The sequence below is a fragment of the Stegastes partitus genome, unplaced genomic scaffold, assembly GCF_000690725.1.
Source record: "Stegastes partitus isolate 25-593 unplaced genomic scaffold, Stegastes_partitus-1.0.2 Scaffold2286, whole genome shotgun sequence".
NCBI lineage: Eukaryota > Metazoa > Chordata > Actinopteri > Pomacentridae > Stegastes > Stegastes partitus.
The window spans coordinates 38,224-59,714 of record NW_007580017.1 but is presented as its reverse complement, the minus strand read 5'-3'; the positions used below and the strand labels follow the sequence as shown (position 1 = coordinate 59,714).

Sequence of the window (21,491 nt, the reverse complement as noted above, 5' to 3'; positions counted from 1 at the left end):
AGTTTAATTAGTAGTTCTTATTTGGAAGCTCCTCATTCATGTACAGTTACTAATCGTCTGTATAGCATAGATAGTTTCAGCCCTAATGCTGCGTTTCTGTCACTAACTTTTGTAATTTGTCCCAACTGAGCAACTCTGACTTCTCTGAAAGATCCCAAATATCTGATGCTAAATAATATCTAAGAAAGCCAACATGGATGGATGCTTCAAATCAGCCAAAGTCTGATTAATCATAGTAATTAAAGCTAAATGTAGGGAACATAGTGCTATATTTACTGTGCACAGTTTGCTTTACCCCTCAGTCGGCCAACCCTGCGACCCTAAACCATCATGAGATGTGAGACCATGTGCTTGCAAGTTGTAAACCTGATCATTTTTTCCATCTCTTTCTTCTGTTCCACAAGACATGAATTCTGCACAGTAGCCTGAAAAAAGAAAGGGTGGATATCAGGGTGGTTCATGTCTGCCTGCACCACAAAATCAACAGAGTAAAACATAAAGGCACCAACACAACATGTGGGATACCTAAAGATTAGTTTGAGGACCGGCCCCAGAGAAGATGAACATTTTAGAACCAATTAGGAAAACACTTGGGAACAGGAAAATCACAAAACCGAAAAAAAAAAAAAAAGAAAAAATCAGATTGTGTAAAGTTCCCAGCATAGCTCAGATTGTTTCCACCAAGTGTAACCCATCAGATGTTTTGTTCCTGCATAAATACCACTTGGTGTTTACACTGATGTTACACGAATCACAACCTCCCCTGAGTCAGTGTCCTGGCTGAGGTTGTTTCGGGGCACCAGTCCGGGGCAGAAGGGCGCCAGACAGAGGCAGGTCCACGGCTGTGAGCCCAGCTGGGTGGGGTGTAAAGGACCGCTGGGGCCAAAGGTGGCCAGAGGCAGCCAAAGCGTCCTGGGGGCCAACGAAGAGTGGCCAGTACTTGTCTCCTCCATGTCCTTGGCCTTGTCGTAGCTCTGAACGTCCCAGTGGAGGTTTACAGCCCGCCAGCGCATGAAGACGTTGTACACTGCTGCCCCCTCATGGACAATCAAGCCTGGTATAATGACAGTGACACATTAAACGGAATACTGATCTTGTAATTTACCTCTTTTTTTTTTTAAATCTGAAAACAAACTCAAATTCCACTAAAAATAAGCTTTAACAAAAGATTTTGAGATTTAATAAACTCAAAGCAGTTTCTTTTCTATTTCCAAGCAAGCAACGATGTCAACACAGCACAGTTGACTTTTTTTTTTTTTTTTGTAAATGTTTCGTCAGTATAAAATAGCACTTGGAGTTTGAAGTCAGATTTATGGTCTCTCTGATCTGCATGTCAGATGGTTGGATAGTGTCAAAAAACCCAACACCTCTCTGACTGACAGAAGAAGTCTGTCTTGATCATTTCATAAACTTTCCAAAAATCTGACCTTTACTCCCACTTGACACTGAGTGGAGCGAACCAGGCACTTCACATCTTTCTACCTGTGTTTTTACTTGTTACACAACTATTTGTATGAAAATATGCACCATTATTTTGCGAGACAAGAAATGAGTACAACTAGTAAAATTTCACTTAAATGTCATATAATTTAAAACTGTATCACCTCTCAACAACTGCAAATATCAAAGTATTTCCTCTTGTGAGCAATCAAAAACAAAGACTTTAGAAAGACTGTATTGAAAATTCAGGCCCCAAAGTAGAAACTCAGTGCAACAAAAGTGAATCCAGCTGTGACCACTGAAACTAAACTGAGTCCACCAGTGATTTCTAATCAGTCTAACTGCATGAACATGGTTCTAAACTGAGCTGTGAACAGCAGAACTTTCTTAGTCTTCTCTGTCTATCAGCATGTCTGTATCATGGCTCTACATGGAAAATAAATTTCAAACTCTGACTGAGAGACTTCACAAGATGGAAAATGATGTATTAAGATCAGTGAGCAACTAAATATCAGTGAACCACAGTGTCAGCAGTGATCATGAGGTATAGAAGGAGCAATGATGCCGCTCGTCAGAGTTGCAGTGGTCGTCCTCCTGAAATGACTCCACAACTACTTTCACTATCTAGCTGTAAAAAACAGACGGCAGCTGCTTCAGACTTGGCACAGGAGTTATGAATGGAAACCAGAGTTTATGTGAAGCTCAGTGTAAATAATTTTGCTTGCTTTTCAGTAAGAAAATGCAGAAATAAAGTCTGCTGAAGAACATTAAAAGTAGCCTGATGAATGTTGGAGAACATTCTTAGGTTAGAATAAAAATTTGTTGTTCTCAGATGGAGTCCAGCATGTTTGGTGTGAACCTGACCAGGACAGTGAATGCATCGTCCTGACAGTGAAGCACAGAGGAGGGAGAGTGATGGTAAGAGGCTGCATGAGTGTAAAATGTGTTGATGACATTTATAGATGAATGTCTGAGGATAAACCAGAATACTGGCTGACAGGGGTGTTAATAACGTAAATCTTTTTGTTATATCTAATGAGTGTACATGCTGTTTCTGTTAGTCTTACCTGATTGGGATTAAGCTCAGGCCAGCCTGTAAATCTGCCTTGATTTCTTTTGTTTTGTTCTGACTTTTCAGGGTCACATTTATCACATTAAAATAACATTTTCTCTGTATTCTCTGTGAACTGCTTCGTATGTATTTGACACCTGAGGACGCTCACCTACGCAGACCAGGTCCATGAAGCCGTACATGCCGTAGCAGATCTGGAAGAGGACGTCGCGGCGCTGCCAGATCGCCTGCGGACTGAGAGCCGACCACAGCAACCAGGAGATGCTGGCCACCAGGAAGAGGGAGCCCAGGAACACTGCGATGATCTGCACCTTCTCCACCAGCGTGATGGTGATGGACTGCCACTGCATGAGATGGACCGAAATACAAAACATAGATTGTTTGTCTCAATATGGTTTCAGAGCTTAGTCTTTTTCCCTTTTTTTTCAGGATCATTGGGGACATTTTAGCCACTAACCAGCACAGCAAAAGCCAAACAGTGCACTTGAGACAATTAATCAAATCCATCATTTATTTGTACTGAGTCACTCTCAGCGGTGGAAACTCCTCTCCTCCTCCTCCTCCTCACCATCACACCTCTGTTATTTAAGGCTTTAAAAACACCCATCCATCCTTCACACAGGTAGCAGACTGACAATGTCAAAAATGTAAGATTACTAAATAAATTAATCAAACTGTCGATGCAGAAATGCTGCTACAGTCACGGAGTCTGACCTATTTTAACATCATCATTAAAAAAAATCTGCCTGTAATATCACTTTAAAAACACATTAGAATAAAGAGACTGACATTACCTCTCAGCAGGATGTTATAAATAATGTATACAGCATAGGATGAGTAGCTTCACATAGATTTGGAAATATCAGCTCATTTACTTAATATTTATAGTGCCACAACAAATGTATTTTAGTAATGCAACCACAGTGATGTGTATGCATTAAGTACATATGCAACAGTAGCCACTGGTATGCATTTCCCTTTATGTGTTGTCCATTAACTCTATGCATGAAGGCTATATATATGTATATATATACGATACGCCTCCAAGGAGCTCTGCTAAAGACTGCAACCACGCTGCGCAAATAAAATGCACTGAAAGAAAACAAAAATCCTGGTGAAGTTCTATAGAGACTGCAAACAAATTTACATCCATCAAGGTGTCAAATCTAAAGCCTGATTTTGAACTAAATCTATGTTGAATTTTTTTTATAACCAGCTTTGAGCATCAATATTATGGGATGTATGATAGTCTGAAGAGTAAAACTGCAGCAGTTTAATGTCTATGACATAGAGTGATAGAAACAATCATTGGTACCCTGGATGTGTTTCTGTTTTCTGATCATTCACCAGACAAACTTTTAACAGGTGCAGGTAAACTTTCAAGGCTTATATCAGCATGTGTGATGGCAGTTGGTCAGAACAAGTTATGCACAACAAAACAATGAACTGACAATCGAACACGGATTAAACATACATCACAACCTGTCTCTCAGACAGTTACAGACAATGAAAGGATCATTTTACCAACAGAAGATACCAGGATCATCTGATAGACATGATCGCCACTGGTGCAAGACTAGAACAGATTTACTGTTGAAACTATGATAACATCCCATAATACTGATGTTCTAAGGTTGGCTACAGGAAAAATGAACAACACAGAGACTTAATGTTTAGACTGTGACTCCTGGATGGATGTAAAACTGATCTGGTTTCAGTTTTTTACCAGAACTCAAATGTGTTTTTCCTCCTAAAATGTCATGTGTCTATCTGCTGTACTGATGAAGTTCTTAGGCTCAGAAATGATGGAAAAATTCCATTAAAGTGATAAATGTGGACCCTCCTCTATGGACTTCAAGGGTCTGAAACTCTGAAACTATTCACAGTATGAAGGTAAAACTTTACTTTATTAAATATGCTAAAGTTACTGTAGATACAACCGGTGTCGCGCCGTCAGTTCCCGAGAGGCGTGCACGAGCGCAGCACGAGCCCATGAACGGTTGTGTTACGAGTTTTCCTTTGTTTATTTTTGGAATATACGTGTTTAATCAATTGCATGAATGTTCGTTGGAGTGTGTGGATATGTGTGTCGTTGTTTGTATGTGTTCTTTGTTTGGTAAGATTGAGAAACTTCGCTGGCTAGCTAGCTAGCTAGCGAGTTAGCGAACACGAGCCGAGATGAGCGTGCTGCTCCTTTCGCAGAGTGCTGTGCACGAGACGCCTGAGCCCGCTGACCAGAGTTCTTTATTACCAGGTGGACTAATATATGGGAAAATACAGTTCTGCATTCCGACTCTTAATAAAAACAAACACAACGCAGAGTCCAGGGGTTACATTTACATAAACAAATGGTAAAACTGAGTGACCAAAAAATAACGGTTTGGCCCGTTAGCTTGAAAACAAACACATCAGGACACGTTGCGTCACCGCAGTGAGCGACGTTATGAACAAAATTGTGACGTAAATCTAACCTCACTTCGTCCCACATTGAGCCACATGAAGCATCACGTCTATCTGAGGAGCCGCAAACAAGAAACAGACTCTCAGCGAAGTTCACAGCTTTCAAAACCGGTGAAGCTGTTACGTAAAAGTCGCTTCATCACCTGCGCCTCGACGCACCGCCGCAGTTACAGACTTGGACAGGACGCATGCGCAACATGACAGAAGAGCGCACGGACAAACCAACCTTTACGCAGATGGTAAACTAACATTGTCAGAAGTTTCACATCACTAACTGACTAAATAAGGCATTCAATCGCTTTTATTTTAAGTTGCAAATGCCGCAGGTGCAGAAACACACGTAGGCTGCACCTGTTGTCATCACAGCATCCAGGTGTCATGACAACAGCGAACCGGAAAATCACAGGTGTTCTTTTTGGTGCACTTTGGCCAAGTCTACACTTGTCATTTCACTTCTGAATTATTTTCAGACTCACTACATATTTTGAATGTAAAATAGGGGAAAAGAAATCAGGCTTTCTATCTGAAAACGACTTTAATGGTCGCTGATTAACAAATTAAAACAAAGCAGACACTAATTTAAAACAAATAATGAAATCAGTGTCATGTTTCAAATGTTAAAACCACACAGGGTAATTCTTTGTGTCTTCAGCTGAGGTTTTGCTCCAACTTTCAATTCTTTTAAATCAAAACTTTTTTTTGCTTATTTAATTTACATATTAGTTTTCTTCATATCTTGCACTGCACTGTGATCTTTACTCCCCTAACGTTTCATTTTGTATCCTCTCCTGTAGCAGATATTTATGTGATTACATGTTTTTACATTTTACATGCAAAATGTGTTTAAAATGACACATCCCAAAATCATGTGAATTTTCCAGATGTTAAATATCCAAAAAAAACACACGTATGATTTATTTTCTTGATGTTAAACGTGCGACTGGCACTAGTACTATTTGTTCTGAAGTCTGGTTTCAGTCCCTAGTGTGTTTAATGACAGGTTTTAAGGTTTTATTGATTACATTTAAGGCCCCTCATGCCCTTTCTTCCAGTCATATCTCTGACCTTTTTGTGCCATCTGCAGCAGGATGGCACAGGAATAACAATATTCTTTACCTTTTCAACACTGTTGTTTTTTTAAACCATGCTGCGTTTTTATATGTCTTTTAAATTATGATGATTTTAGTGATTTGTCTTGTTTAATTTTTTTTTTTTTGAAAAGTGCTCTATAGATAATGATGATTATTGCAAATTTTTAATACTGTCTTTACATGTAAAATCATAAAATACATGTCAGGGTTCTTCTAGTTTTACGGATACAACAGAAGCAATCACTGCAGCAGCGTCTCTGTCAGGAGAACTTGTGATGAATGTTTAAATCTGTCTGAAACTATTTCTGTCTCTGTTAAGGCACAAAGCCTGAGAGAAAGACTGAGAAGGAGCTGGAACAAAGTGGTGAACAGCACCATCCGCAGGACACTAAATGTAAGAGAAACACCAGGCGGAAGAGAACAACATGCTATGTGTCCTTTCTGCTGCTTCTAAGTGGTCAGAAAATAAATAAAAAGCAGGTTTAAGGTGTCAGCAGCACACTGAGTCTGTTTTCTCTGCCGTCCTGCAGGCAGCCCCCAGTTGGTTCCTGAGCCGTCTGAGAAACCACATCAGGACAAGTTACGCCAGATGCCGACAGCGCAGATTCATGACCAGGCAGTTCAACACCACCCTGAAAACGTGCTACGGGCACGGCAAAATCTCCAAAAGAGAGATGAAGGCGGCCAAGAAGAAGTGGAAGGACGCCTTGAAGAATGTAAAAGAGGAGGACAAAAGGAGGCGACCGCTCTGGGGAGAACAAATGTGTGTGTCAGAGCAAAATCAATAAGAAGAGAAAATAGAAAAGGGGAGAGTGGCGGAGGGGACGACAGAAAGCACAGAATAAACTTGATAAAAACAACTTGGAAACAGAAGATTGTTGACGACGAGCGGCTGACTGTGAAAAGATGCATGATGCTTGTTTCAGAGGGAAAGACTTGAGGCGGACTTTGTGGACAGAAACTAAAGCTCTGCTGAGCCTCGGCTGCGTGTTTGCTCAGGCTGCCAGTGACTCAGCTCCCATCTGGAGCGAACAGATATGAAAAGGCCTGAATGTTCTTCAGTGAAAGAAACGATCCAGAATGCAGATATTTTAAGCCTCGGGAGCCTCTGTCTGCTCAGCTTTGTAGGAAAAGGAGGACTGAAGGAATCCTAATGCTCCAAACTGACAGCAGAGACCTGAAGAGGGAACAGAAGCAGCTTCACAGTCTGAGTTTGCCTCCAGCGCCATCACCGTTTCTGTGTTTTCTTGAGAATAAACTCTTTACTGCAGTATTTTAGGTGCACAGCAGCTTTGTCAAATTTATGGTGAAAAATCCAAGCAGCAGAAGCAGATGCATTAAAATTTATAGTCTGTAATATGACTGAACTCTACACTTTAACAATCATCAGTGCCTGAATGTTTCCTGCTCACATCTTCTCTCATACCAGCCTTTCTGTTAATAACACTGAGACTGCAGCCAAGCTAGCCTGGCAGCCTTTAACTTCTAATTATTAATGACTTATAATCAAGCAAGGCTTCACTTCACTCTGTTCTGCAAAACCTCATCTTCATTCTGCTGCAGGCGACAAACACACTCCGGTTTGTTTGCATTTCATTCATCACAATCATCTTGGGCGGAGCGGCGGTGTTCCAACAAAACTGTGACAAAGAAATTGTTTGTGGGTGCTTTAAGTTAACAGTAACATGCTAACAACGAGCCGTACTGTAAAGTAAGTTTCACACAGTCAGGCTTTCTGAGTGTTCGCTGGCTTGACAAAACCTGAAAACCTGGTTATCTAGCAGGTAAAAAAAACTCAACTTATCTGCGAACCCATGAATGTGTCTCCACAGTGCATCGCTCTGGTTTGACAGAACTTAAATGTTTATGTTGAGCAGGTAGAATATTTATCGTGATCGCCATCTTTGCTCAGCGTGTTAGCATTCTAACATTTGCTAATTAGCACTGAACACAGAATACAGCTGAGGTTGATGGGAACGTCACATGTTTTGGAGGCGTTTAGTCAGAAAGTGTTGGGAAATTTACAGTTTCAACAAAACTGGTTCTAAAGCAGATTCCATTAGACCTTAGCTTCACCATGAACGTCCAGAATTCTTGAATATTCATCAAATAGTCATTGTGACGTTTCAGTCAAGAGGTGGAGCGACTGACTGTTGGTCCCACGACCCTTAAATTTTTCATTAATCCATGTTGCTTAATGGGTCAATAATTCAGAAGGATCCTGAGACTGAACTGAAGTTCTAATTATGTTCCTCAGTCTGCTCTCACATTAATCATGAGGGACTCTAATGACTTAATTCTGCTGTTATTTAAACCTAGTCTCATATTTAGCAAGTAAAGGGGAATTTTACATCCCTTGTAGAGAAAAAGACTGAGTTTATCTGCATGCACTGATTGTATGGTGAGAAGGGTATTCTGGTTTTGTTCACTAATGTTCACTAGTTGGTTACACTTTTGACAAAGCAGCTCTGTTGTATTTTTAAAAAGGTGCAATTGTGGCAAACTTGTTCACTTATATCTGCATTTTATGATTCATTCATTGATAATAATGGGCTGCAATAAAGGAGCTTATTCAGAGGGCCAATAAAGAGAAAATAAATGCATCCTTATGGAGTAAGTGCACTTCCACATTTGGGTTTAAAAGCAAGTTTGAGCCAAACATTCTGCAGCTCCGACAGACGCAGGTGGGCTTATTTGTTGTCAGCTTGCCAGTGAAACTGCTTTTACCAGTTTGGCTCTGTGTGGCTGTTTTTCTCCGTCTGAGAAGCTGTGAATATTTCTGAGCATAAATTTAACTGGTGGGTCGATACACCAGCGACTGTAAAAACAATCTCTTTTTAATGCCTCCATGATCATTTAGAGAGCATGCTTGGTGGGAGAAAACTGTAACCTCAAAGGTTTATTGCTGTAAAAAGCAGTAAAAATAAAAGCCAGGCAGAATATAATGGCTTCAGCTTGCTGCCGCACTGCTTTTTCTGGCACTTACAACTCAAATCTGCACACAGGTATTTCAGGAAGAAGGGAACTCGCTTTTCAGTAATGTCTCTGTATACCAAGTCGTCAGTTCATCACTTAAATCACCACTTACGGCATCATGTGAATCAGTGTTTGGTATAATCAGACAGAGCAGCGTAACTAAAGGGTTAGCAGAGAAAAAGTGCATTTTACGATAAAGTATGCAGCTTGCAAACACCTAAAACTGTACCAAAGCATCAGTTGAAAACTCGTAAAGAGAAGCGATATAAATAGAAAGACTTATTTTTTTACGATTCCACCATCTTCTGCAAGACTCTCATCAGCACTGATTGTTTGTTTATTCAGCGTGTGACTGAACCAAAGCCGGCAGCTTTTACACCATCACCACCATCTTTGCTGAGCCTTAACCAAGTAGTTTCAGTTAAAACTATCCAAACCTAAATCAAAGAGGAGGCAGTTCAGAAAAGACAAACAGCAACAACATGGTTTATTTTTTGTCATTTAGTTTGGGTTTTTATGTTTTTGCCATTTGTCAGTTTAACATTTTATGTTTCCTACAGCCTAAAAGCATCTTGAAAGAAATTCTGCCAGGCACGCTACACTTGTTTTGAGAGGATTTTCTATTTAATTCCAATTTATATGTTAAATTTCTTTTTTTTTTTTTTTTAAAGCTGGACTTGAGACTTTTATCTCTTCTCTTTCAAAGGCACTATATGGTGAAAATAATTATTGTTTTTGCATTTTGTGGCTGTTATAAAGGGCTGCAAGGTGGCTTGGTTGCCTCAAAGCTAGAAGATCCCTGGTTCTCAACCCGGTTAGGACACCCGGGGTCTTTGTGTAGTTTGCATGTTCTCCCTGTACAGCGTGGGTTCTCTCTGGGTTCTCCGGCTTCCTCCCACACTCCAAAAACATGTTGAGGTTAATTGGTGATTCTAAATTGTCCGTAGGTGTGAATGTGAGTGTGCTTGGTTGTCTGTTTCTCTATGTAGCCCTGCAATTCCAGCCCTCCGCGACCCTAGTGAGGATTAAGTGGTGTGTAGATGATGGATGGATGGTTGTTATAAACTTGGAGGTGCAAACTAAAACCAGGCCCACCAGGTTAATTTACTTTTAACAGCTGCTTCCACCAAACTCTTAAAATGTCTGAATGTTCTGCTGCAAGAGTGAACACAAGAGTCCTCATACACTGCCAACATCTGAGGAACTGAACACCCAGTGGATTACTGGGATTATTGATGGTCCCCACAACTATAGGAAAATCCTTGGTGTTAGCATGTTGTGAGGCTAATGTGGCTAACATTAGCTTTTCCAGTCTGTCCACAGGTCAGAGATCTGAGGAAACTGTAACACTGAGGGACAATAAGAGATGGTGGAAACATTCATTTAAACCAGTAAACAAGCACTGGGTGTGTTACTGTGTTTCCATGTTCAACCTAAACTCAGCTGCTGTTTCCATCTGTTATCTTCTCTCCTGCTCTCTGTGCTCTCATAAACTGCATTTTAATACAGCTGAACTCACAATAAAGCTGCTCTCATTTACAGATTTTCAGTTTCTGTTGTCAGACAGCAGAACGAGGATAAAACAGTGACGGAAACACAGCCCATTTAGACGACATGTTAACCAGCAGTCACTTTCAGTTGAACCAGCTGAAATACTGATTTTAAAACGTTGTCTGACAAACTCACCGAACACAGGAGTTAAAAATAACGACTGCTGAGAATTTACACAGATTTAATGTGATGTAATCCTCAGAGAGAAAGTTGGAAGACAGAAAGTCCTGGTCTCAAACACTCATTTACATATGTGTCAGTGCTTTCAATTAGAGATGCAGAGAGGGTCTTCTTCATAAAGGACCAGCCTCAGCTTAGCTGCATTTAAAGCTACAGACACTAAAACGGCCCATTGAGAACAGAACTAACACCAGGCGTTACAACCATGAAGAAAAGTGCCATCTTCGTCGAATTTTAAGCTGAAATTTTTCAAAGACACATTCAGAGGACAAGGAAGACTTTCAATAATCTGCTGAAAGGGGAACAATATGGGACCTTTAATATTTTATGATTAAACAACCTAAAGTGTCAGAATTGTCATCAACAAAATGTTCAACAGAGTCCTTAACCGGCAACCAGCATGTGAAATGCAAAAACCATGTTCTACAGTATTGTACCTGCCACGGCCTCTTCATGTTGATGGCAATGACATGGAAGCGGTAGCAGCAGAGCTCGCAGGTCCAGCAGCCTCGTTCACTGATCCACTTCAGCAGGCAGTGCTGGTGGGTGTACCGAACCGACCCGTCGCACCGGCATGGGTTCAACAAGTCCCCCTGGAGACGGACGAAGGACAAAGTATAATGATTACTGTGAGGGGCATGGAAAAAGGAAAATATTACAAAAAAGAACTGTTCTTGTTGAAAAGAAAAATAATGAAAACATTGTCATAGGAGCATAAAATACACCTCAAGGTACAACATTACATTTATTTTACAGCCTGCACATGATCCAAATATATATTGACAGAGAAACAGACTTCATTTTCCCCAGAACCTGATCACACTGTCTTTGACATTACGGAATTTTTAATATAATCTTCCAACTTTTACATTTTTCAGGATTAGAAAAGCTGAAATGATCAATAACAAATACAGACAATAACACAGGAGATAGTGGGAAAAAACAGAAATAAACAGGAAACTGTCTTGTTAAAAAAAAAAAAAACCTAAACATTTATACCAACTTTAATAGCTTTATATGGCAATTTTAAAAACAGGAGTTTGCAAAGTGCTTTGATAGACAAAACAAATTTATGATACCGAAAAGTTTTAAACATTTGCCAGTGAGCAAAAGTGCTTTCTAGCAAGTTTAAATAGTATGGTTAAGACTTTAATGTATACATGTATACAACATTATCTGACTAAGTGAAACATTATGGTTAAAGTTAATTTGCATTATGGTTGATCTGATTCAAATTATTGATCAGGATTGAGGCTGATTAAAGCATTTTATAACTGATCCTCCTGGAAAAACCTAAGCTTAATCCTTTGTTTACATCTGCTGTCAGATAGGTGGTGAAAGAGAAGAGCACAAGTATTAAACAGTAAGAGGCTCCACCTGGTGGAACAACCAGGTACTACAGCTGATCAACAATACATTTTCTGACATCATGGAGAGCAGGGATCTCCAACGCTGGTCCTCGTGAGCTACTGTCCTGCAAGTTTTAGATGTTTCTGTACTGCAACACAAATGACTCAGATTAATGGATCTCCGGCAGCTTGTTGTCAAGTTCTACACAAGTCTGTTAATGATCCATTAATTTGAGTCAGGTGTGTTGCAGTACGGAAACGTCTAAAACCTGCAGGACAGTAGCTGATGAGGACCGGAGTTGGAGATCCCTGATGTAGAGAACGCAAGTTTTCTCCATCTGTTGGAGCTTGTGGAGCCACAGTACATCCTACCGTCAAACACTACATTTAGACAGTGTTCTACTGGAGCTTTACAATGAGATTCCAAAAATGCAGGTTTTTTATTTTATTTTTTTTTAATGCATTGCAGAGATGTTCAGTTGTCAAGCAGATACATTGGATAAATGTTGACATCTTTATTGTACTAAAAGTGTATCATGTAGAAAAATGCTGTCAGATTGGGACTTGGTGCAGATACTACATATTAACTGGCTCTGATCAGGAACAAAACGTGATCAGGACATCCCTAGTTCACGTTGCACTTCCTGTGATGTGACTATTACAATATCAGTGGTGAAACAATATATTGTGTATTATATTATTTTTGTGTATTAGCTGCCCTAATAGAGACGTTCCTGCCACTATCCTTCGACAATCCACTGTAATGCAGCAAACTGGAGCTGCACTTACTACTTAATATTCATATCTTGTCTAATGTTTCTATTATTTCGACCACTCCCCATAGCACCAGTGATAGATTAAACCTCAGAATCTTTTCAGGATTTCAGAGAAACCATCTGCTTTTGGGTCAATATTGGAACCGTCTACCCAATATTAATCTTCCATCTATTTTCAAGGTCTATGTGTCAACTTTCCCATCATCTAAAAATCCTTGTTTTCAGGCCTCAGTTTGGCCTTTTTGCCGAACAGGTCATACATCAAAGAAAATACACGACTTGTTCACTGGAGGGCCTTACCAGCATCGCTCAGATCAATGATCATTTCTCAAAGCTGCAACACTCGCGGATATTAACGGCGGGATGCAGCATGACATTAATCATTACAGCCGTATCTATTTGTTCTGATGGTTTTTTTTTTTTTTTTCCTTCTTCCTTAAGGCATTCCACAAGCAGCCATTACTGCAGCTCTGACCTGCCGGACGGACTGTGAGTGGCATATTAATAGTGTATTAAGGTCAGTGGTCAGAGAGCTCGTTTTTCATCATGTCATATTAACCTTGTGGGTTTAAAAGGACCTCGGAGGCTTTTGCTTGAATGAACTGACATGGGTCCGCTATCCACTGAAGTATTGTTTGATAAAACCAACTTCAAGGACAATCTTAATATGTCTCTCAATTGTCTGAGGAGCCATTAGGTTGGAACAGTCCACTTATTTTAGTCCTACAAAGGTGAGTCGATTCATGAGTCTACAGGAAGGTCAACGAGGCTTCTGAGTGAAACGTGCAAACACAAAGACTTCCAGCTGGGAATCCAACAGGCAACGTGGTAGACGTCCAGTTCGACCACCGAGACACTCATAAAATATGTTATTACACTTAAAAATGAATTCCCTGGTTAAAGAACTGCAATAACTAACAACTTAACTTCAAGGTGCCCTGTTATGGGTCTGCATCAGTAATTGAAGTTTGCAATGCAGTTGAGCACTACACAACAAGTATGTGGACCTTGTCAGCTACTGATAGTATTTGCACCTTGACGTAAGATAATCGTTATTTTCACTATTGTGACAAGACGATCTTAGTTCCCGTTGCCCTCACTTGTTTCTTCCCAGGTCTTCATCTATAAATGTTGTTTACGATGTAGTTCAGAGCTTCCAAGCAAGTAAGTAAATGTCAAATAACTGTAATCAACTGTACTCAAGGCCTACTCATTCACTTGTTCTTCAGCTTTCAACCGTATCACATAGTCATCTGATTAAAGGAATGTAGTTGACCTCACTTCAGACAGCTTGTTAGTGAACACTGCATTTGGATTTGTGGTACATCTAAAATATGTGACCACATTTGATGTTATTTTGGTAATTGTGTGTAATTGTTTAACGTCACTTTATATTACTATAATAATATTTGCACACTTAGCGACAGTAGTCCTGTACAATTAATAATGTAGAGGGGCAGAGCCTTTAACACTACATGTTTGCAGCTCCCTGGTTGCATAGTGCGGACCAACTTCCTGTTTCTGCTCATACGCAATCTGGAGGAATTCAAGAGTGCCGATGTCGTTCCTACTCTCACACTCTACATGTATTTTGCAGGTTAGTGCTCGCTTGAAAACAACTGTGAATGAAAGCGTTAAGCTTTATATGATGTCTAGGTTGCTCAGTCGTTATGTTTTGGTGAGTTGTGTAACTTTTAATGTCAATTCGGTTGAAGACTGTTGAGGCATGGCTCACAACAGCAGTAAAGCTGAGCCGCAGCGTCGCAGTAGTTTCACGTTAGTTAGCACTATTTTCATCCTATGATTCTCCAGGTTGTTTGATGAACACGTCCAAGTGCTGCGCAAAGTGTTACAAGCTTAACAACATCACGGTGTGAAACTGAAACCTGAGAAATGCGAGTTGTTTCGCGAAGAGGTCCGATACGCTGGGCACTTGGTGTCCGCTGATGGTGTGAAAGTGGACCCCAAAGACATTGAGGTAGTGCAGGCGCTCAAACACAAAAGACCAGAAACAGTTGGAGAGGTCCGACAGCTGTTGGGATTCCTGAGCTAGTCTCTAGCTCTCAAGTATTGCCAAACCCCTGTTCGACCTACTGCAAGTCAAATCTGACATACCACAATCTAAACCAACCGGAGGCAGAGCAAAGTACTCTCAACAATCTTCTCGAGCTCCAGTATAATGGTACGAGAAACACCAAAAGAACTTAAACAGTTGACTGATATGTTGACCCAACCAACAGTGTTAGCGTAGCTGAACAAAATTACCACTTGCACAGTGGAAAACCGGAGTTCCTAGCCCTCAAGTGGGTAGTCTGTAATAAGTTCAAAGACTATTTCTTCTATGCCCCCGCATTTCACCATTTCAGACAATAACCCTCTAACGTATGTCCTAAGCTCAGCTAAACTAAACCCAGTTGGACATCGTTGGGTGGGACAACTAGCAGATTTCCACTTCGACATAAAGTATCATCCAGGAAAAGTCAACATTGATGCGGATGTCCTGTCCCATTGTCCCCTTGACATCAACGCCTTCATGAGCTCTCAGAGAAGGCGGTTGGTGCAGCTTGGGAAGGAAGCAGGAGAGCCAAGCAGGGAGATGTGCTTTGGGTAGCAGCTCTCAACTTAGCCTCACCTAACGGGCCTCTCAAAGAACCCCTCCACGTGATCAGCTATGATGAACTTGTTTGAGAACAGCAAGCAGATCCTGCCATCAGAAAATTCTTGGAGATGAAAGAGAACAACATTACGCCAAATGAAGACAACGGAGGTAAACTAGACACGAACAAAAAGAGACTTAAGAGAGTGGAGTAGATTATAGTAGACAATGACCTACTGTACAGACAGACTACAGAACACAAACAACTGGTCCTACCAGCTACTTACCGGCAGACAGCTTTGACACACCTACATAACAACATGGGTGACGTTGTAGTGGAGAAAGTCCTCACTCTAGCCTGAGAGCAGTTCTACTGGCCTTTCATGAAGAGAGAGGTAGAAGACTATGTTTCCAGAAAGTACCCATGCATCAAACAGAAAAAGCCAGCAACACACGAGAGAGCACCAATGGGAAGTATAACATCGAGTTCAACCCTTGAGCTTGTGTGCATAGACTTTTTGCATTTAGAGACATGCAAAGGGGGGTTTGAGTACATCCTAGTAGTGGTGGACCATTTTACCAGGTTTGCACAAGCCTACCCCACCAAGAATAAAGCCACTAAAACCGCAGCAGATTGGCTTTTCATTGACTTCATTCCAATTTGGATATCCTGCTAAACTTCACCACAATCAAGGCCGGGAATTTGAGAACGGACTTTTTAAATCTCTCAGACAGCTAGCAGGTGTGAGTCACTCCAGAACATCCCCCTACCACCTACAAGGCAACCCTGCTGAAAGATTAAAACGCACATTATTACAAATGCTTCAGAAGAGAAGGAAAAGCAAAACTGGAAGGATCATTTGCCCCAGGTGATCCATGCCTACAACTGCACCAAGCACAAAGCTACAGGCTTTTCTCCATACTACCTGTTGTATGGCAGACACCCTCATCTCCCAGTTGACCTTCTCTTTGGCTGATGACAGGAGATGGAGCTGAAACGCCACAAAAATATGTCAAAAAGTGGGCAGGAAAAATGATAGAGGCTTATAGGATAGCGAACGCAAATGGCCAACAGTCAAGCTCCAAAGGCAAAACAAACTATGACAAGAAATGCAAAGGAGTAAGCCAACAGCCGGGAGACAGAGTACTCATATGTGATCTGGGCGAAAGAGGAGGACCTGGTAAATTAAGATCCTACTGGGAACAGACGGTCTATGTGGTAAGAGAGCAGGTTGGAGACAATCCAGTCTACAAAGTAAGTCCAGAGACCGGAAGTCGTCCAGTCCGCACTTTGTACAGAAACCGTCTATTACAAGTAAATGACCTACCAGTAGAAATGGTCCCAAATCTGATCACAAACAAACAAAAGAGAAGCAAAGAGGCCATAAAAAGACCAAATACTCCTGAACAGACACTAAGCCTAGAGGCTGATATGCCTCATTACTGGTTTTGTGTGCCCAGACATCCACAAGTTGAGAGCCAGCATCCAGATCAACAAATTCACGTTGAGTCACAACATAGACCTGAACCAACCCAGACGTGTCAATCAGAGAGACATTACATTCAACCTGAACAGGTAAGGGACACTGTTATAGAAGGGGGACGTGTACTCAGATGGAGAACCCGACATGGACCAACCTGAACCAAACAACAACCATGAAGAACATCAATCTATTCACCTTGAAGAGGATGTTCAACAGCCTTCTCCCAAACTAGCATCAGGGCCCAGGCCTGAACTAGAGCCTGGATCGCCACCCCATCTGAGGTAGTCCACCAGACAGAGGTGTCCAAACGTGGTCTTCACCCATCCATCCTTGGGCCGTCTGTTGAGCCATGGGTCACAACAGCAGTGAAGCTGAGCCGCAGCATTGCGGTAGTTTCGCAGTAGTTAGCGCTATTTTCGCGAAACTAAGAAATCGTCTGAAATGTGTGTATTAGGGCATAAATTAATGTATTCAGCAGGCAGCTTATATGCAAATGGTTTCCTATTGATTTTGTATGACTCCTGATGTGACTTGATGAATGTTTTATAACCATTGGTTCAGAGTGTTTCGATCAAGTTAATGCTAGATAGTCAATGTTATTTGTTGTACTGGGAAAAATATGAAAATGTCACATGAGCTTATAGCACTTAGAAATTCCAATTATTTGCTAAGTCCAATTGTATTTTATCTTGATTTAATTAGTCAGTAGTTGTACTGGACATTGAGAGCATTGAAATGTATTGTAAATGAGTTATAGAAGGAATAAAGATACTGCTGCTGTCGTTCCTATTCTCACACTCTACATGTATTTTGCAGTCTTTCTTTTCAGAAATTCTCTTTGTTGACGTGGTCACCATGCCAGCCGGGGCCCGTAACAGATTGCTATGTGAAAAAAATTGCATTAATCAACAAAACGATGTCAAAGCGAGGCCAGTTTTCAAACTTTTCCAGAGATTTCAATCACATCTTGTGATGTTCATCAACAGACAGATTTTGCAATGCTACAGAGAGCGGCAGAAATTCAGTAAAGGGACCTTAAGTTAGCATTACTTCATCAAAGAACTGTCACAGCTAACGAAGTTTACAATTGAAGTCTACTTATTAGTTTTTGGGAGTTTTTTAATTCTCTTCTGCCCACTAATGAGGTCTGCATTACTTGGTTGAAAGCTCCAGCACAATCTTGTCCATGTCGGCAGCAGCTGTCGACTGCTGTTTGAACAAAGTATTAAGCACAAACAGACAAAGAGCATGCTCAGAATAGCAGAAAGAAAACCACAGCGGCTGTAGGATGTGACGGAGAGCAGCAGCAGAAAAAGTGTGAAACTGAACCTTGAGTTGAGATTTTGTCAACTGTCCAAAAATCATGAGCTGCCAAGATCGACTATGATAATTCTGTGAATCAAACAGTTTCTAAAATTAAGCACACAGAAAAGTCATCAGAGCGAGGTTTAAAAAGTGCTCCATCAAAATTCAAAACAGCAATCCACTCATTCCGGATTCGGCCTTTTCTGCTGTTTAATAACACTTTCTCACTGCGACATGAATATATAAAGTGTCAAATTTCTGTTTTGCAATCTTCTCAATAACTGGCGAGCTCTCCCAGCCTGCGGCCTTGTTTCAAAATCAAATATGAGTCTGAACCCGGAGGCAGCGTTATTAGATTAGCTCTGCTAATAGGCTGTAGCCCACGTTCAGAAGACAGGATATTCACTTAGGCGTTTACTGCCCTCTCCAGCCCTGAAGCTCTGGCAGCGATGAACGGTCCCTCATCGGACCTCGCTGTCACGAGCAGAGAGGCCTGCAGAGTGTCAGGTTTCAGCTTGTCCCTGCAGGTCCACATCTGTCCGTCCAGGAAGACCTGCAGACAGCTGGACGGATGCGTCACTTTGGGATGATGTTTACTGTAAACTGATTACGACACGGTGATCATCATCCGCCCCTGCAGTTTGTTTTATTGTCTGAGGTAAGACTTTAACTTTAACACTAGAAAGCAAAACACAAATATGACAATGCAGTTTAATCTGTTGTTGTTCTGGCAGTTCATCTATATTCTGCCTCCACCCTCGCAATAATATTAATGTTCTTGTCACTACTAGAAGTTTATTGTTTCCCTGTATTTCTTCACGTTATTTAAAGCTGAAAGTTAACGTTTGGTTCGTGTGTTGGAAAGGTTTTCAGTGATTCAGTGTAAAAAAAAAAAAAACAGCCATTAATTTTAACTCTTTAGCTGAGTTTCAGGAATAAAATTAAACCTAATGTATGTAAAAGAAGATGAGGCAGAAGAAGAAGAAGTAGTAGTAGTCTGGAGAGAATCTAAATTTAGTTTGGGATCAAGCAGTTTTTCAAAATGGAGGATAAATGTTTACAACAACTAGCTCTTTAAATAAAACAGCTAAATTTCCAAAAACAAGACTAAACACTGAAATAAATCAACAGAAATGTTATTTGGATGTATTACTAAGTAGCAACAGCAGCATGTCTCTTTATGTTTACTCCAAAAGGCAGAAACCTGCTGATGTAAACCCAAAATCCTCACAGTGTTCAAACTTCTGTTGAGAAATTCAGCTTTGATAGACTTGACGTCTTTTTTCCCCCTCATTACTAACAAAATCATTCCTGAGTTATACAGGGACACTTTGACCCCTGACCCTGGAACATGTATTACAGAAGTCCTGCTCAGGATCCTGCTGAACAAACACCTGTCTGTCCTGTGTTCACACTGTTGGACGACTGCAACCTTCCAGTGAATGAACAGACGTGACAACGGACTCATGACGCTTGTTTGTAATTGACTGAAAGGTGGGGAAAAAAAGAGGAAGAAGAAAGATGGTATCCAATCTGTGGTTTGTTAAAAGTAAAGGTGCTAACTGGAACTAAAAGTGGTTGCCATAGAGGACCCATTTTTAGTTCAACAAAGAACCTTTTTGCTTCCCAAAGAAACATTTCCTCAAATGACCAATCAAAAAATGGATTCTTTAGGCACCATAAATGAAACTTCAGAGACCTTTTGCAAAGACAAGCTCTTTAAGGAACCATGTTTCAGCCAGTTCTTCGAGGGCCCACAAGGTTCTGGTTTGATAACAGAGCTTGATAATGATTTATTTCTTAGATTCAAGAAAAAACTAATTTAAAATGCATTCATTAGATTTTACTTTACATGAGATCATATGTATTTTTAATGAATATTTAGATGTGCAAAAACAATGACATGACCTAAATAATTATAACACTATACATACAATGAAATAGTCATAAAACTGTTTTGACAGATCATCAATACTTGTAGATTTTTTGATAACAACATATTCATTTAACACTTTTGTTGTGAGAGCCTCTGTAATTATAGAAGATGTATTTCATCTAACAAATGAATCTGTGTAAAAGTTCAAAGTCAATATTTCATTTTCTGTTATTGGCACCATTTACACACATCTATTTCAAGTATTCAGCTTAATCCACATCATCTATTTAATGAAATAGAGAAAAGGGAAAATTACACCATATTTGTGAATGTATTTTAATGCTGTTTTTATGTTTTCAAAAAAATATTTTTTTTTCTCAACAATTTTAAATTGTATGGTTGTTCACAGTTGCAGGCTGTTAATTATATTTCAAATCAGACATTTAAATTATCAGCTATTTTTGTAACTTTACTGGTAAATTGTATATTTCAAAAGTACACACACACACACACACACACACAAAAAAACCTTAAAGCTATTTATTTTGTACAAAGTACTAAGCTTAGATTTATCCAGGCTGGTCAGAGCCTACTTGTTGTTTTAACTGAACAATAGTCGTGTTAAATATTTAAAATCTAAACACACTTTATGTAACTGGTAAGAAATAGATGAAGGTCACAAAATAAATATTCTATCATTTATATTGACGAAAGTGTAAAGAAAAAAAAATATCATGACTAAGGACTCTGTAAAAAATCTAGCAGTGCCAAAATTTATTTTTTTAATTTCTTAAAGGAAGGGAATACTGTAACGTTCAAAAACAAAGAAGCATAAACAAAGAAAATAATGGCGAATATCTGGAGAATAATCACATTATTCACTGTTTTAAACATAGTTAAACTGCGTAATTTTACAATTAGAAGAAAATAATTATTAAACAAATTATTTCTGTCATTTAACTAGACATTATCTGTAATTTAAGAAAACAGGGAAAATACTATAAAATTACAGTTTAAAATGGTTTTCCCTGTTTCAACCATTACTATACATATTTTTTTCTTCCAAATCATTAGAAATATCTGTAAAATATTGTTATTTTTCTTCTGATTTAAACTGTGTTTTTTCAGATACAATGTTGTCAATAGACTGTGAAAAAACAGACATTTTGATTTTATCTGCATTTTACCAGAATATAGTAAAACTGTAATAAAACAATAATAAAATGTTCAAAGAATCGCAGTTAAAAAGCTTTTTTGTGGTCAGATATATTTTATTTTTATATTAATAGTTGTGTTTATATTTTTATTATACATTTTTATTTATTTATTTTTTTT

The 21,491-nt window shown here is 39.8% G+C and overlaps 1 protein-coding gene across 1 annotated transcript in view; it reads right to left on the bottom strand.

Moving 5' to 3' along the window:
• Positions 1–731: 731 nt before the first annotated feature.
• Positions 732–21,491, bottom strand: part of marchf11 (membrane-associated ring finger (C3HC4) 11) — a 22,409-nt gene continuing 1,649 nt past the window's right edge. The window contains exons 2-4 of the mRNA XM_008304674.1: positions 11,208–11,363; positions 2,664–2,856; positions 732–1,054 (exon numbers count right to left, since the gene is read on the bottom strand). Of these exons, the coding sequence (XP_008302896.1) occupies positions 732–1,054; positions 2,664–2,856; positions 11,208–11,363 (672 nt within the window). The remainder of the gene's footprint in view (positions 1,055–2,663; positions 2,857–11,207; positions 11,364–21,491) is intronic.